The sequence below is a fragment of the Ranitomeya variabilis genome, chromosome 1 (assembly GCF_051348905.1).
Source record: "Ranitomeya variabilis isolate aRanVar5 chromosome 1, aRanVar5.hap1, whole genome shotgun sequence".
NCBI lineage: Eukaryota > Metazoa > Chordata > Amphibia > Anura > Dendrobatidae > Ranitomeya > Ranitomeya variabilis.
Window position 1 is genome coordinate 887,387,394 of NC_135232.1, and position 18,626 is coordinate 887,406,019.

Sequence of the window (18,626 nt, forward strand, 5' to 3'; positions counted from 1 at the left end):
TATGTAACGAAAAAACGATCTCAGAATCAGCGGGATCCGTTAAAGTGTTCCAGAGTTATAACCTCATAAAGTGACAGTGGTCAGAATTGTAAAAATTAGCTCGGTCATTAAGTACCAAATTGGCTCTGTCACTAAGGGGTTAAAGAATGTATATGTGGGGTTATTAATAGGAGTTATTAATATGATTTAAACTGTTTTGGAGTGCATGGTCTTTGTATTCATTTTACAAAAACTAGTTTTTTTTCCATGGTGAGGTATTCTGCATCTTGCTGACCATCTAATGTGTATGTGGATCGCCCTACATTCCCTTCATATCATCTGTGAGCATTGGACAGGGTGACATTTATGGGTATCTGCTAGTAGGATCATCCCTCCTAAGCCATCATGGGCATGCAGTTCCTAGAAGGTTGTATAAAAATGATACCTTCATATCTGAGATCCAATCTTTTATGTCATGTAAACTAACGCTATAATCTGCAGTTTAATATCGTTCTGACATTGTGTGACTGCACACATAGAGCACCATTGCTGGTAGGAATTAAACTTTATCTCCCCCAGCAGTCTCACTCTTTCAAGGGAATCTGTCAGCAGGTTTTTGCTATATAATCTGAAGACTGCAGGAGAGAGGGGCTGTAACACAGATTTCAATGATGTGTAGCAAACAATGAAGGTTTTATAACCTGGGAATTATCGCTGCCAGACTGGTGCACATGTAAGCAGTTGTCCGACTCCGCCCCCTCTTCTGATAAGCAGCTTACAGTCCATAGACCATGTTCACAGAAAGTTGTAATGTGGTGGGGATCGCTTCTCAGCACTGCTACATCTAAAAACTCTGATCGTGTCACAACGTCTGCACCCAATAAACTAAGTGATACATCATTCATTCTATCTCAGTATTGGGAATGTCTTTACTGAATGCAGATTTTACTTCCAAACTCAAAATTCTGATAATGACTGATCAGTTCTGGTAGAGAAAGTAGCAGCTTTGTCTGATAGGATTTCAGTTTCTTATTTTCATGTGTACTATTGATATATGGAATAAAAATTAAAACAACGGTTACACTTTCAGGGAAAATTTTAAAGGGGAACCAGATATGTAAAAAAAAACAAAAAAAAAAAACAACTCCGTTACACTTTCTGGCACCCACCTGGATCTAGTACAAGCTGCACCATGGTTTGCGCAGAGAAGGAAATGGTGACGCAACTGTTCCACAAGCTGCTGGACCGCTGCAGGCGGTCAGGTGTCTTGTGCAGCATGTCAACGGATGTGTTATAGAGGAAAAATGGCAGGCCCACTGGTTGACTAGATATAGGTGCTCAGTGGCAGAAATTAATAGCATAAACAATAGCAGACCCTGACGCTCAAATGAGTTGATGTAAGCTTTAATTGCAAAAGGTGCAGCAAATAATTAATTACAGGTGGGACAGTGAGATCTCTGCTCCCTGTGTATGTGCAGACACTAAAGGGAACCTGTCAGCAGGACTGTGCATAGTAACCTACACACAGTGTCATGTTGGCGCCGTTATACTGATTACAATGATACCTGGGTGATGAAATCCATCTTGCGGTTGTTTAATCTTTATTTTCAGTTTTGACTTAAAGGGAACCTGTCACCGCGTTTTTTCCGTATGAGATAAAAATACTGTTAAATAGGGCCTGAGCTGTGCATTACAACAGTGTATTTTGTGGACCCCGATTCCCCACCTATGCTGCCAAAATACGTTACCAAAGTAGCCGTTTTCGCCTGTCAATCAGGCTGGTCTGGTCAGATGGGCGTGGTGTCTTCCCCCAGATCTTGCTTAGTTTTCCGTTGGTGGCGTAGTGGTTTGCACATGCCCAAGTCCAGAATTCACTGCACAGGGGAGGGAAAAGAGCACGATCTGCGCTATTCCCCTGGTGATCGGTGGGGGCGGCCATCTTCCTGTGGCCGCGCGTGCGCAGATCGAGTGCTCTGCTGCCCGGGGCTTCAGGAAAATGGCCGCGGGATGCCTCGCGTGCGCAGATGAGATCGCGGCGGCCATTTTCCTGAAGCAGAGTTCGCTTTTTTTTTTTAAATACATATAATAATCACTATGTAAACTAGGGGTCAGGTCAGTGAGGGATCAGTGACCTGTCTGCAGTCTGCATTATGAATACCTAATCAGAGCACCACATGGATACTATTGAGGCATGCCAAAAGTTAAAAAAAAGTTTTTTAAAACATTAAAAAAAATAAGGTTCAACTCATCCCCTTACGCCCCATTCAAAATGAAACAATTAAAAAATTCAACCATGCACATATTTGGTATCGCAGAATCGGCCGATCTATCATTATAAAAAAAAAAAAATAACCCAATTGATAAATGACATAATGAAAAAAAAGTCAAAACCCCAGAATTACTTTTTTTGGTCGCCGCAACATTGCATTAAAATGCAATAACAAAAGATCGTATCTGCACCAAAATGGTATCATTAAATACTTCAGCTCGGCGTTCAAAGAATAAGCCCTCACCTAACCCGAGATCACGAAAAATGGAGACGCTGCGGGTATCGTAAAGTGGCGCTATATTTTTTTTCCACCACTTAGATTAAAAATGAACCTAGATATGTTTGGTGTCTATGAACTCGTAATGACGTGGAGAATCATCATGGCAGGTCAGTTTTAGCATTTAGTGAATATGGTAAAAAAATCAAAAACAAAAACGAGTGTGGGATTGCATTTTTTTTCCAATATCATCACACTTGGAATTTTTTTCCCGTGTCTAGTACACAACATGGTAAAACCAATGGTGCCGTTCAAAAGTAGAACTGTTCCCTCAAAAAACAAGCCCTCACATGGCCATATTGACCAAAAAATACAAAGTTATGGCTCTGGGAAAAGGGGAGTAAAAAATGAAAACGAAAATACCTTTGGTCATGATGGTATTTTGACGGATATCATCATCCAAGGTATCATTTGAATCAGTATAACTGCACCGACCTGACACGTCACACTGTCTGTAGATTACTCCCCACAATCCTGCTGACAGGTTTCTGTATCACACATGTGAGAATTGTGTGTTTTTCATTATCCCCACCAGGCAGAGTGTGTTTTCAGGCATAGTGCCTGGCTTTGTCACACTTGGTTCCCAGCAGCTGAGTTAGTGACTAGTGGCCGGTTTATTTTGGGCCGGTGATTTGTTCGATTTGGCCTGGGACCAAGTGAAATGACCCCAGTGTTTGATTGCTTGGCCCCCTTGGCCTCAGTGCAGCTGTCCTCCTTTGCCTGGTCTATTTTGTGATGGACAGGTGTGGGCGATGCTGAATGCCAGTCTGCCCAGCACATCACACGCCGTTGGTGTGTAGGATTATTGGGCTTTGGGTTCATTCTGTATTTGTGATATGGGAACGTATGCGGGCACACATTTGGGGGTTGTGCGGCTTTCTTTTTATATTGTAAGTGATGTATGTTAGGCTAGCTTTCATCATGCACGCCAATGGCATTTCTTACAAGCGTTTCTGTTTTGTAACATATATTTTTTCCTATAGAGAAATTTTAGGATTTATATTCAAAACATGATGTAATTTGAAAAACAAGAACCCGACTGACCCCCATACATGGTGCAGTGTATGAAGACTTTACAATATTAGCAGCATTTTTGACGCTGATGAACTCTGATGAAAATGTCACCTAAAATGTGTTGAAGTCAAATAAACGGTTCCTTAAGGTTCCATGCCATCCACCCCCTTGTGTGACCTCTCGTGTTTCACAGGAGCGCTAGGCCTGGGCGCCCATGCTGCGGGGAGGTGGGAGCTCGCTGAGGAATGCCATTCCTTGAGTGACAGGGGCCAGTTGCTTCTTACCACAGACGGACTAAGTCTGACTCTTATGTAGTCTCACGTTATTCTTTCTCTGCATCAAATATAAGGTATTGTATATTTTTTTTTATAAAACTTGTTTGTAAACTTTCGTAAATGGGGGCAACACTATCAAGTAGTCTTGTGATAGGAGCTTGGCCTTGTCCATTCTTGACATTTCAGTGTCATTTAAGGGCCCTCTTTGCTTGGTGGCTGTTGAGTGACGTTCTCCGACAACCTGGTTTGTGTGCACAATGTAAGCAAGCCTCGTTTTTTGTGTATTATGTATGGACGTTAAAATGATCTATGCGTTGGTTCACACCAAGGAGGAGGTTTGGGGTTAAGATTTTATCTCTTGTGCTTCCATACCATACTGTTGAGTAGTGGATGTGTACCATGGCACAGCTTGAATCACTTGTGTACAGAATCTAGAACTACCGCTGCTACACCAATATTTAGGGGGGTTTTGTAAACTGATTATTGTTTTTGTGTATTGCAGTTTGACATTTGCTTTCTGCTGTCTATGTGTGATTATGCTTCCCTCACTTGACAAAATGCTGATAAGATAACATTCCTACAAGTTGAGGAATGTATGAGCTCAGTTAATACTTTACCACTGAGAAAAGATTAGGCTCAGAGATTAGCTGTCCAATCCATTTTTAAGTAAAAATAGAAATAAAAATATATATACTGTGTATGTTGACATTTGTGCCTTATCCACAGCTCAATATACAGCATTTATATTCATGTACACACACATACGTATACATAATATATAGTGTGAATTAAATAGTTGCTATCAGGTGTTAGAGGGAACTGTACTTACAACAAACTTTGCATAAATCGTACAGAGAAGTATAATGGCTTGCAAAAGTATTCAACCCCCTATCCTCCCCCCTTGGCAGTTTTCATGCTTTGCTATCTTACAACCTAGAATTTCACTTTTTTTTTTTTTGAGGGCTTTCATCAGTTCATGTAAAGAACATGCCTACAACTGTGAACATTTGGTTTTCTTTTATTGTGAAGCAAACAACTAATACGAAAAAATAACTGAAAACTTCAGTGTGCATAACTGCTCACCCCCTTAACGCCAGTACTTTGTAGAGCCTCCTTTTCAGCAATTACAGCTGCTAGTAGCATTGGATAAGTCTCTGAGCTTTCCACGTCTTGTTACTAGGATTTTTGCTCATTCCTCAAGACAAAACTGCTCTGGCTCCTTCAAGTTAGATGGTTTCCTTTAGTGAACAGGAATCTTCAGTCTGACCACAGATTCTCAATTGGATTAAGGTCTGGACTTTGCTTAGGCCAGTCCAAAACATCTACACGTTTTCCCTTAAACCACTTGAGTGTTGCTTTAGCAGTGTGCTTTGGGTCTTTGTCTTGTTGGAAGGGGAACCTCTGTCTCAGTCTCAAATCACTGATGGATCGAAACAGGTTCTGCTCAAGAATATCCCTATATTTTGCACCATCCATGTTCCCCTCGAATCGGAACATTTTCCATGTCACTGTCTGCGAAAAACATCCCCACAGCATGATTAGGTCACCACCATGTTTCACTGATGGTGTTTTTGGGGTGATGAGCTGCGTTGCTTTGGCATTTGGAGAGTCTCCCATGTCTTTTGGCAAAGTCAAAACGAGCCTTACAATATTTGTGTGAAAGTAAATCTGCAAATTGTCTCTTCAGAAAGTAAGAGGACTAGAACTCTAGTGCCACCTATTGGAAGTAGCAATCCTAAAAGTTAATATTGATCCTTTATCGAGCCTGTTCACATGACTTAGGATGATAAAAGCCAAACCAGAATCTCAATTTGCAGACACTGTGCTTTGGGGTACTGATTTGGCTGGGTGAGAGCAGTCTAACTGGGATTGTGTGTAAGTAAAGGCTTTTTTCCTCTCACTCTTCCATAAAGGCCACCTCTATGGAGTGAACGGCTTATTGTGGTCATATGGACAGATACTACAGTCTGCTTGGGAACACTGCAGCTCCTTCAGGTTTACCTTTGGTCTCTGTGCTGCCTCTCTGATCACTGCCCTCCTTGCCTGGGCTGAAAGTTTTGGTGGGCAGCCCTCTCTTGGCAGTTTTGTGGTGGTACCATGTTCTTTCCATTTGATTATAATGGATTTGATGGTGCTCCAAGGGATCATCAGAGATCGGGATATTTTTTTTGTAACTCGACCCTGACTTGTACTTCTCAACAACTTTGTCCCTGACTTGTTTAGAGATCTCCTTGGTCTTCATGGTGTTATTTATTTACTCAATCATGTAGTAGCCTCTGTGATCTTTAAGGCTATGTGCACACGTTGCAGATTTGTTGCAGATCCACAGCGTTTTTTCTGCGTGGAATTGCACCAAATCCCCAAAGGATTGCTCAAGCAATGCTAATCAATGGGAATCCAGCATTGGTATGCACATGCGTCCTGATTCACAGCGTTTTATTTTCCACAGCATGTCAATTCTTTTTGCGGATCTGCAGCGTTTCTGCACCCATTGACTTACATTGGGTCAGTCAAATCCGCAGCCAAACCGCAGGTGTAAAAAGGTTAGCGCATTTGCTGTGGATTTGCGTTCCAAAAACGCTGCAGAAAGGAAATGTCAGAAGGAGGAGTGGAGAATGTGTGGGGGCGGAGAATATGTGCGTGTCTGTCTTCAGGTGTTTGTGTATGCGTCTATCTGCAGGTGTGTGTGTCTGTCTGCATCTATCTATGGGGGGGTGTCTGTCTGCGGGTGTTTGTGCATCTGTCTGCCAGTGTCTGCATCTATCTGCGGGTGTCTGTGTGTGTGTGTACCCAGGCATCTTCTGATGGGACTACTACTCCCATCCGGCTATGTCTGCAGTCACATATAACATTGACAACATGAGCCGATGATAGGAGAGTAGTCCCATCATCCAGCACCTGTGTGAAAAAAAAAAATAAAAACATTCACATAATTACATACAATATACATACTTCCCAAACACCTAATCCCCGACGCCTGCGTCTCCTGCAAGCAATCAAGAATAATAAACCAACATGTACTCCCTGTCCACCGTAGTCCATTTAATAACGAGTGTCCCACGAAGATCTCACGTGCAGAACAGTCACAACCGCTCTACCTGGCCTCCAGTGATACACTGACAGTTGCCGCGAGAGTTCACCGGCGTTCATTAGCTTATTGGTGCTCTCACTTGCGGCACCACTGCGTGAGAAAAGGTTAGACGGCCGTGCACAGCTCCGAGAAAGCTCCTGGGCCCCTGGCGCCGATGTGTGTGCCACAGGCCTGCAGCGCACAGCACATTACTGCACGATGGGGCCCAATGAGCAGAAGCACAAGAGGCGGAACTCTGCTGGGGGCCCCCTGTGTGCTGCTGGTCGTCGGGCCCCATACTGCAGTAAGGGCAGTAATGCCCTGATTGCTGCCCTGTGTGCTCTGATTATATAGTCATAATGCAGACTCCTGACAGGTCACTGCTCCCTCACTGACCTGCCCCCTAGTTTGCATAATGAATACCTAACATACTGAAGAAAGAGACAAAAAATGCTTCTGCAGGCAGATACCAGCCGTGGCACCAGCTCTGCAACATAATCGCATGTTTAGTGTAGCAATAATACATTTTCTTGATCCAGCTAGGGGAAGAAAAATAAAGAACAGTTTGAAAATGGCACCCGCTGCGCCTGTGCAGTACCAGCAATCGGTGTCTAGCTGTGACCAGATAGCTGCTACTGCGGTGCCATCTTGGAGGAGGAATTTTTTTTTCTTCTCCAGTAAGATGGCACCGCCAGCGCATGCGCAGTAGCAGCTATTGGATCACAGTTATGGACACCATTAGCTGCTACTGCGCAGGTGTGGCGGGCGCCATTTATAAATTGTTTATTTTTTTTCCACTTGCTGGATAACATCAAGAAAATGTATTATTGCCACACTAACCTTGCGATTATGTTGCAACCTGCCTGAAGAAGCGTTTTTTATCTCTCTTCAGTATGTTAGGTATTCCTTATGTAAACTAGGGGGCAGGTCAGTGAGGGATCAGTGACCTGTCAGCAGTCTGCATTATGAATATATAATCAGAGCACCACATACACCATCACAATATCACAAAACTGAATATAAAGATTAAACAACAACCACAAGATGGATTTCATCAACCCAGGTATCATTGTAATCAGTATAACGGCGCCGACGTTACAGTGTCTGTAGGTTACTGTGCACAGTCCTGCTGACGGTTCCCTTTAACTAGTTTAAAGCATGTATACACATCTTAATTCACTACTAGAACATAGCATGAAAGTCTGATTATAAAATTATTTAGCCGTTTGGCATTCGCTGTAGCTGTTACACCAGTCATCTGCTGATGTTCCCCTATGGTCCACGCTCCCCTTCTTTGTGGTTCTAGACCTTTCTAGACAATCTGGCAATAAATTCAAGTCTGTTTGTTTTGTTAGGGCTTTTCTTGTGTAAAGGTACCTTCACATTAAGCGACGCTGCAGCGATAGCGACAACGATGCCGATCGCTGCAGCGTCGCTGTTTGATCGCTGGAGAGCTGTCACACAGACCGCTCTCCAGCGACCAACGATGCCGAGGTCCCCGGGTAACCAGGGTAAACATCGGGTTACTAAGCGCAGGGCCGCGCTTAGTAACCCGATGTTTACCCTGGTTACCAGCGTAAAATGCACTGACTGAGCGCCGGCCCTAACAGCAGAGCGGTGACGTCACCGCTGTGCTGTACTTTCACTTTCACTTTACGACGCTCAGTCAGTGTGGGAAGCGGACGCTGGGGGACGCGAAGGTGAGTATGTACTGTTTGTTTTTTTTACATTTTACACTGGTAACCAGGGTAAACATCGGGTTACTAAGCGCGGCCCTGCGCTTAGTAACCCGATGTTTACCCTGGTTACCAGTGTAAAACATCGCTGGTATCGTTGCTTTTGGTGTCAAACACGACGATACACACCGATCTGACGACCAAATAAAGTTCTGAACTTTGTTCAACGACCAGCGATATCACAGCAGGATCCTGATCGCTGCTGCGTGTCAAACTAAACGATATCGCTAGCCAGGACGCTGCAACGTCACGGATCGCTAGCGATATCGTTTAGTGTGAAGGTACCTTTATCCCCACTGGTTTAATCCTTGGTTTTTTTTGTTTGTTTTTTTGATGGGTGTGATAGTCACAACTGTAATCTAGATTTCGTCCCCTCTGTTTTCCAGTGGTGGGACACAAGCAAGTGTCTTTGTACAGTTTTCTCTGGGGTATGGAAAGGAGATGAAGCCCTCTTGGGACTGTCTAGTGTTAAGGTACCTTCACACTAAACAACTTTCCAACGAGAACGACAACGATCCGTGACGTTGCAGCGTCCTGGATAGCGATCTCGTTGAGTTTGACACGCAGCAGCGATCTGGATCCCGCTGTTATATCGCTGGTCGGAGCTAGAAGTCCAGAACTTTATTTGGTCGTCAGGTCGGCGTGTATCGTCATGTTTGACAGCAAAAGCAACGATGCCAACGATGTTTCTTCATGGAGCGTGAACGATAAGTGAGTCGCCGTTACGTCACTGGATCGCTCCTGCATCGTTCTGGAGCTGCTGTGTTTGACGTCTCTACAGCGACCTAACAGCGACGCTCCAGCGATCTAGTTTAGGTCGGATCGTTGTCTGTATCGCTGGAGCGTCGCTTAAGGTACCGTCACACTAAGCGACGCTGCAGCGATAGCGACAACGATGCCGATCGCTGCAGCGTCGCTGTTTGATCGCTGGAGAGCTGTCACACAGACCGCTCTCCAGCGACCAACGATGCCGAGGTCCCTGGGTAACCAGGGTAAACATCGGGTTGCTAAGCGCAGGGCCGCGCTTAGTAACCCGATGTTTACCCTGGTTACCAGCGTAAAAGTAAAAAAAACAAACAGTACATACTTACATGCGTCCCCCGGCGTCCGCTTCCTGCAATGACTGAGCGCCGGCAGTAGCAAGGCACAGCGGTGACGTCACCGCTGTGCTGTGGTTTCACTTTCACTTTGCGGCGCTCAGTCAGTGTGGGAAGCGGACGCCGGGGGACGCATGTGAGTATGTACTGTTTGTTTTTTTTACATTTTACGCTGGTAACCAGGGTAAACATTGGGTTACTAAGCGCGGCCCTGCGCTTAGTAACCCGATATTTACCCTGGTTACCAGTGTAAAACATCGCTGGTATCGTTGCTTTTGCTGTCAAACACAACGATACACGGCGATCGGACGACCAAATAAAGTTCTGAACTTTATTCAGCGACCAGCGACATCACAGCAGGATCCTGATCGCTGCTGCGTGTCAAACTAAACGATATCGCTAGCCAGGACGCTGCAACGTCACGGATCGCTAGCGATATCGTTTAGTGTGACGGTACCTTTAGTGTAACGGTACCTTTAATGTGTAAGAGGTCTGTAGTGTTTGCCATCTGTCTAGTGTTCACTGGCAGCTGACTACTGGAACTAGAGCCCGGAGGCTCTCCATATTGCCCCGCTTTGAAAGCTGAATTGGTACATTGATTCGAACTGTCCACTTTTTGGAACAATCTGCTGTAACCTGTCACACCTAGTAACCCCAGGTATACAAGAGTGTGGAAGCTGTCACCAGAAATAACGCTATTAACCTGCAGACATGCATAGCGTTATTATGCTGTTCGGCGTCTGCACGCAGCTGAATTCAGTGGGGGAAAATGATCTTTATTCTCCCCACCTTCATAAGTGAAAATAATCTCTTGTGCCATTCTGTATACAGAAAACATAAAAGTTATGGGTTTCAGAATATGGCACTAAAATATTATTTACCGTAAGTGATTTTTTTTTTCTTGCGTGCAAAAGTAGTAAAGGATAATAAAGGAACCCTAATTCTATTTGGTATCATCATAATTATATCAACCTGCAGAGTAAAATTAACATATCACTTACACTTAATGGTGAACAGTGTTAAAAAAAAGAGGAACGGAATTAGCGATGAGCGAACGTGCTCGGATAACGCCTTATCTTGGCATGTTCATCTGGCGTGCTGGTATATTATGTTCCAGCCCCTGTGGCTGCATGATCTGCGGCTGGTAGTCCTCATTGACACCTGGGAATTGCCTGTTAGGGAATCCCTACATGTGTGGAGGCTGTCTATCAGCTGCAAATCACACGGGTGGGGTGGAAGGGCTGGAACATAATATACGAGCACTCCCAGATGCTGGGATAACACCCGAGCACGTATGGTCATCACTAAATGGAATCCATAATAGCTGTTTTTTGTTCATTTTGCCTACCAAAAAGTGTGCTAAAGAGAGGTCAAGTGCTTGTATATAACAGTGTACCAATTAAAGCTTCACCTTCTCACACACAAGAAATAAGCCCTCATGGAAAATTATAACATTTGTGGCTCTTAGAATATCTCAACACAAAAACTATTTAGTTTTTTTCAAACTCTCACTCCTACTGTAACAGATGAAATGTGTTACATTGTATTGACTTTATTGTCTGTACATGTCCCTGCTTAATTGTGAAGTGCTGCGGAATATGTTGGCGCTAAATAAATAAAAATTATTATTAAATCACATATTTATTGCATATTAATAATAAAACACAGAACTACATAAATGTGGTATCTCTATAATTATGTTGACCACAGAATAAAATTACCACTTTTATATGTGCAACAAATGAAAGACAGACTGCTGTTTTTTTTTCTCTATTTCTCCTTATAAAGAGTTCATAAAAGTTAGTTGGTAAGTTTTGTATGCCCCAAAATGGTGCCACTGACAAATACAGCTCATCCGGTATAAATCAGCTCTCATACAGCTATTTTGATGACAAAAAATAAAAATGATGACTCCTAGAATTCCACTGTGAATAAAGAATAATATAGACATATGGCTGGTAGTAAATATTCACAAAAGCATTTTCCCATGTATTACATAAATGTAACTTGATATCTTCACATTTGTAACGTTATGAACTATAATAATTAGAGAGGAGTAAACTTGTTCGGAAAACGTTCGCCAGTCTCAAATTCGGCACGAACATAGCACATTCAGATTCGTGTTTGGATTCACATGCATTTTTACTCAAAGTTGGCAAGATTCGGTCACAGTTCGGTAAATCATTGCGTTTCCACTAGTGATTTTATTACTTTGGCTATGATAGTGGTGCTGTATAATGAGTGGACATCTTGTTCTGCTGGCACCATTTTCTCAGTGTCACAGTGCAGAGAAGCTACTCTTGCTAGTTTTGCAAATGAATTTGTCAGTTAGCTAGATCGGATCCTGTCCTGTGTGAAATTGTGCAAGAAAAACTGTGTTGCAGTCTCAGGAGGTCCCATTTGCTAATCCAAATCTTTTGTGATAAAACTGTGAGATATCAGAGGGCCCGATTTCCTCTTAAAAATCGTTAGGCTTAATATTGGGGTGCACCCAGAAGGCCTAATTTGCTTATCCAAATCGTTTGTCATAAAACTGTTTCAGCGGGAAATCAGAAGGCCACATTTCCACTTAAAAATCTTTAGGCCTATCTCTATTACAAAGGTTCACACAAGCTTTATCACATTGGTCCACCCCATCGCTCTCCTTTTTATTCAGAATTCACTCAATAAAAATGGTAACATTACCCCAATTTTTATATCTATTTCGCTCCCTACCAATTCCATTACCTTCACTGACACTCAAAACAATAAATTTACAAATATTAAGTTTCATTTGAAACAATAAAAAAATCACGCATTTCCCAACAGATTCTATTTAGACACAAACGACAAGGAGGAGTCTCCTTACCGAATTTTTCCCTATACAACAAAGCAGCTCTACTAGCAGCAGTGACTGCTGAGCAACATGCACTCATCTGGTCTCAGATAGGAAGCTCCCATATAGCGCCCTACTCCTTGGAGAGTCTAATCTGGGCCACGGGACCACTGCCAAAGGATTTACATTCACCTTATACATCCCATTCATTACGTATCTGGAGAGCTAATAGATTCCAATTTTCATTCCAATCCCAACCCTCACCACTTTTAGAATTATTTGACAATCCCATGTTTCCTCCCGGTGTGGCTTTTAAAAATCATACTTGGTGGAAACAAAACAAATTAACTAGGTTCTATATTCTACATTCAATTCACCGCAGAAATGACTCAAAACTTAAGGTCATGGAACAATGGGAGAATGACTTACGAGTTACCCTCACACCTCAAAGATGGTTTAAATGTTATGATAATATATTAAAAGGAAGTCACCAAATCTCATTAACCCAGACATCTCTTAAACTATTCCATAGAATACACTACGTTCCTAGCTTTTTACAAAACATTTATCATACAATCCCTAACAAATGCTTTAGAGGATGCACGGATGAGGGCGATACACTCTACATTTGGTGGACGTGTCCAATAGTGAAGTCTCTTTGGAAAGATGTGGTAAAGTTAATCAACACAGTTCTAAAAAAAGAACTGCTTCTGTCACCGACAGTCTTACTCTTGGGAGACAGACCGGTTCATGCTGATAACAGAACTTGTCGTCTAATTGATTTTATTACTATGGCCACCAGAAATCATATCGCAAGTCAATGGAAAAAAAATACATTGTCATTTATACAAGTGAGGAGACGGATAGACCTACTAATGCTCTACGAGAAAATCGAGACCACTAAATCTGATGCTATTGATACGTTCCAGAGCATCTGGGATCCCTGGATCCAAGCGCACAATGATGACAATTTTTCCAGGACAATGTCCCTCGCCATTTAACATATATCAGTGCCCTAACGTTTGGATTTCTGCACTAATCTGAATATGACTAAATTAAGACTGTTGTATATCAGATACCTGCAATTAAGTTTATACTATCAAGTATATTGTAATGTACTCCACTGCTTATGAACCTGTTATATATTTCCCCCTGCGAGGGGATCCTTGATTCTTACGATTTTTGAGTCTCATGTTAAAAGATGTTTTCTGAAATAAAAACCGTTGAAACTAAAAATCTTTTAAGCCTAATATTGGGGTGCAGCCAGGAGGCCCAGTTTGCTTATACAAATCGTTTTGAAAAAAACTGTGTTGCATTGACAAATCAGAAGGCCACATTTCCTCTTAAAAATCAATTAGATAGTGTGCCTGAACAACACGGTTACACCTAAGAAAATAAATAGTGATTGTTCATTTAGTGACAGGTGACTGGCAGGTGTGGGCCTAAGGTTACAAGAGGGGAAGGGTACATACAATATGAGTGGTGAAAAGCGAGGTCATGGTGGAAGGGGGAATAGACTTGGTGTTCAACGTGTACGTGAGTTAGGTGTTAATGAAAGCTCAACTAAAGAAACACCGTTTTGTCCTATCCAAAGACTATATATATTGTTGAGCAATTCTAAAGACTTACAGATATGGAACTTAGATTGTGAGTCCCATTTGGGGCAGTGATTATAATGTCTCTTACGGCTGCGGCATATGATAGCGCTATATAATCAAAGCATAAAAAATAAATCTATTTGTATAATTACCTTAAATTGTCTGTCCACTTCCGTCTGGATGTCCTTGAATCCCACAATCCGCCGCGCCGCACCAGAAGTATGCTGACCGCCTCATTGGAATACCCAAGTGATGGGTATTCCAATATGGCACCTGCTGGTGGTACCAGGCCCTTGCGCAGTACCACCAGCGGGTCATTGTCGGACCCCCGCTGCTGGGACTCCCCCATCGCAAGAACCCCACTCCGCAAGGACCTCTCCCCACCGCTGGGATCCCGACCGCTGCTGGGATCCCGGCCCCTGCTCTGACCCAGACCACCGGGGCACCCTCCCCGCCGGGCAGCTGTAGGAAAATGATTCACTGCGCAGGCGCAGTAAATCAGACCGAGTTATTTTTTACCTACTTTGTTTTCATTTTACCACAGGAGGAGGGGCGAGTGCACACGGGAAACAGAGAATACACTGGGGGTAGACCGCTCAAACGAGAGAAAAAAAGACTGCACAGGAACAGGAGAGAGAGAGAAGACAAGGGAGAGAGCACATGGGGTAGACAGGTCAAAGAAGAGCGAACATGAGAGACCGCACACAGGAAGGATAGAGACAGTACACGGCAGAGACAGGACAGAGGAGAGAGCACAGACAGGAGAACTCGGCACATATTGGAAAGAGAGAGTGGATAGGTGGGTGAGCGCTTGGGGACGAGAGATGCTCAGTGCTGCAAAGCCTGCCCCCATCGGGACGTCACCACCCTCCCGATGCGATAGCATCGGGCCTCCATCTAGTAAGAAATAATAGCCAATATGACTAGAAATGGACTGCTGGCCCCGAATATTTTTGTTTCCTTTTAATGGTGCCTATTGTGTTTTTCATTGATGATTTGCACTGTATGCTTGTGTCATAAAATGCCATTTTATTTATTTCTCTTTTTGTGGTTGTAGGTTCTTTGTCAGGTCCATAACCAAGATGGCTTCCAGCAATCCAGTGTTGAACAAGCTAGAACAGAGGGCCTCCGAAGCTGATCAAGTGATAGAATACCTCAAGCAGCAAGTCGCTCTCCTGAAAGAGAAAGCAAGTATGAAATATTAATGCTGTTCTGAAAAATGCTAATTTTATTTTACTTACCGTATATAGCGCCATTAATTCCGCAGCGCTTTACAGACATTCTCATCACTGTCCCCAATGGGGCGCAGTCTTAATTCCCTATCAGTATGTCTTTGGAGCGTGGGAGAAAACCGGAGTACCCGGAGGAAACCCACACAAACATGGGGAGAACATACAGACTCCTTGCAGATGTTGTCCTGGCGGAATATGAACCCAGAAAATATCTCCATGCATGCTCCCAACACTGCAGAAGCGGCCACAGAGATAGCTGAGCTACACTGTTTTCATAACTCAGGGATTGCATAGGAAATATGTCATTAAAAATTTTAACTGCACAAAGTATTTGAGAATAAAAATGTACTGTGTGTATTGGGTGTTACAGAAGCAGCATAGCTCCAGGGTTATGGAAGCACATGCCCATCTGTTTCTGGAGCTCCACTTCTAGTTGTCATAGATGGAGCTCTGCCTGTCTCAGCCATGAAAGCCTGAGTTAGGAAGAATTCTCCTGACGTGTGTATATACCTGGTTAAATAGCATTGCACCATTATTTCTCACTCCCCAGTGATGGGAAACACTTAGTTGTCATGCACTTTCAGGATAGAACTATCTATAATCTGAGTCTCTTTGCTGTACATTTTTTCTGTGAATAGGCCTTCATGGTTAATAGTTTGTCAGGGCAGGTTATCAGAATTGCCGATTCTGGTGGCAATGGTGAAGAATGATTTAACTTGATGAACCTAAGTTTTTTTCATCCTAAGAAACTATATGTATCTATGATTATAAATTGTAATATTTTAACTTCAGTTTTGCAAGCTTCTCTGCGGGAGGAGAAGAAGCTGCGTGTTGAAAATGCAAAGCTGAAGAAAGAGATTGAAGCCTTGAAAGAACAACTAGTGAAAACAGAGATAAATAACGGAGGTAAGATTGCTGCATCCATTGTACTCTCATTTGTATTCATTGCATTGGTATACATTTCTGATGTGTCACATGATGATTTCTGTTACACGAGGCCAAAATCTTTCTCACCTCAGTAATGTTTATGAGGAGGATCCAGGGAGATCTGGAGGGGCCTACAGCAATATATTTATGAATTACCATGTGAATAGATCCTAATTGACGATTTTTGTAAAATATGGCAGGGCTGTGGAGTTTGTAAGCCAAAACTCTTACTCCGACTCCTTAATTTCCCTGACTTCCGACTGCACAACACTGCCTCACTACTGAGCATGTACATAAAGTGCAGTACAGATTCATCTCCACTATGACTCCACAGCACTGGTTACTACTGAGCCCGTACATAAAGTGCAACACAGATTCATCTCCACCTCCACAGCACTGGTCACTACTGAGCATGTACATAAAGTGCAGCACAGATTCATCTCCACTATGACTCCACAGTACTGGTCACTACTGAGCATGTACGTAAATTACAGCACAGATTCATCTCCACTATGACTCCACAGCACTGGTCACTACTGAGCATGTACATAAAGTGCAACACAGATTCATCTCCACTATGACTCCGCAGCGCTGCCTCACTACTGAGCCTGTACATAAAGTGCAGCACAGATTCATCTCCAGTATGACTCCACAGCCCCGGTCACTAATGAGCATGTACATAAAGTGAAGCACAGATTCATCTAAAAGCCCAGATCCTTAGATCAGGAACAGAACAGACATTAAGGCTATGTGCACACGTAGGAAATGTGGTGCAGAATTTTCTGCACTAAATCTGCATCTCCTGGCAGAAAACGCAGGTGCAGATTTGATGCAGTTTTTGTGCGTTTTTGTTGCAGATTTTGCGTAGTTTCTGTGCAGTTTTTATGCAGTTTCTGCGCAGTTTTTGTGCAGATTTTACCAGTGCGGATTTTTATCATGGAGGGGTGCAGAAACGGTGCAGAACTTCATAAAAGAAGCGACTAGCACTTCTTTGAAATCTGCAGCGTTTCTGCGCGGATTTTTCTCTGACGCCCATGACGGCACCACGGAGAGAGGGGATCCGCCCACCAAGGACAGGAAACCTACAGATGAAAAGGCGGTACCTCTCTCCTGCATCAGTTGGTTTCTTGTCCTTGATGGGAGACCTACAGATTCACCTCCGTGGTGCTGTTATTAAGAAGAAGACTCGTCGTGGGAATTCCGGGGCCAATCAGCTCGATTGAGGCAGCGGGGGCCCCCCTGCCTCGGCTGGTGTGGTGACCCGAAGCGCCACCGCTGGGGCTAGTGGGCCTCTAGGGTGCGCGGAGAGAGGTGGCTGAATCACGGCCACCTCTCTAGGTAAGACTCACCAGCAGCAGCGGTATCCAAGGGGGGTCCCTCTGTGGATAGGAGCCAACATCTTGCTCCTCCTGCGTAAGTCTGCGGGCTGTAGTTCCCGGGGGTTCCGGGAATCCAGCAAAAACATGCGGTGATGCGCGGCGCCATCTTGATCCCGTCTGCGCACGCGCGAGATTCCTCGAAATGTAAGCAGCGCGGGGACTCTGCGCATGCGCGGCTGGCTGCGGTACCGCGCACGCGCGCCGGGGTTCTCTCTTCAGCGCACGCCAGGGTGGATTGATTTAAATCACGCCGATTTAAATCATGATTTAAATCACGATTTAAATCAAAAGATTTTTTTCTATTTAAATCGGATCGATTTAAATCATGATTTTAATCATGATTTAAATCACTGATTTAAATCAAAAGGTTTTTTTTTAATATAAATCACGATTAAAATGAGAAGTGAGAGCAGTGCGCATGTGCGCCCATAGTTACACGGACGAAACTAGGGGCAACGATCTAACGCCAGGGTGAGGGGGGGACCCCAAAGTAAGTAAAAATCTTTTTTGTTTTACTATATGGCAATAGGTAGGTGTTTAAAAGCAGCATGTCTTAATTGTATAAACTATTAATAGCCTCCACATTTTGTTCATACTGCCCCTTTAATTCCACACTTCTAGCTTGGTTTCACTTTTGGTTTAGTTTCTTTTTCCATTCAGTTGACATGCCCAAACTTGTTGGATAGTCAGCATCCTACAGAAACCTCTGGAAGAGCATGGCATTGTGAATGTTACACATATACAGCCTTTATTCTACTGAGTTAAACAACTCAGCTTTATCTCATGATGGAAGAACCTTTGGATGGTAAAATATTTTCCTCAAAAAGCAGTTTATTGAAAAAAATCCGATTTAAATCAAAAAAATCCGATTTTTTTGATTTTTTTAAAAAAACATTGATTTTTATCCACCCTGGCGCACGCGCGGGCTGTAGGCAGACTGCGCAGGCGCGAGATTTCG

The 18,626-nt window shown here is 43.4% G+C and overlaps 1 protein-coding gene across 3 annotated transcripts in view; it reads left to right on the plus strand.

Moving 5' to 3' along the window:
- AIMP1 (aminoacyl tRNA synthetase complex interacting multifunctional protein 1) overlaps positions 1–18,626 on the plus strand; it is a 123,882-nt gene that overhangs the window by 36,056 nt on the left and 69,200 nt on the right. For 2 of the 3 annotated variants that reach the window (XM_077278392.1, XM_077278384.1), the window contains 2 exons: positions 15,188–15,321; positions 16,155–16,268. In XM_077278392.1, the coding sequence (XP_077134507.1) occupies positions 15,213–15,321; positions 16,155–16,268 (223 nt within the window). In that variant the 5' untranslated portion in view covers positions 15,188–15,212. Of the gene's footprint in view, positions 1–3,758; positions 3,889–15,187; positions 15,322–16,154; positions 16,269–18,626 lie in introns of those variants that run through there. The other variant, XM_077278399.1, reaches the window with a different exon arrangement.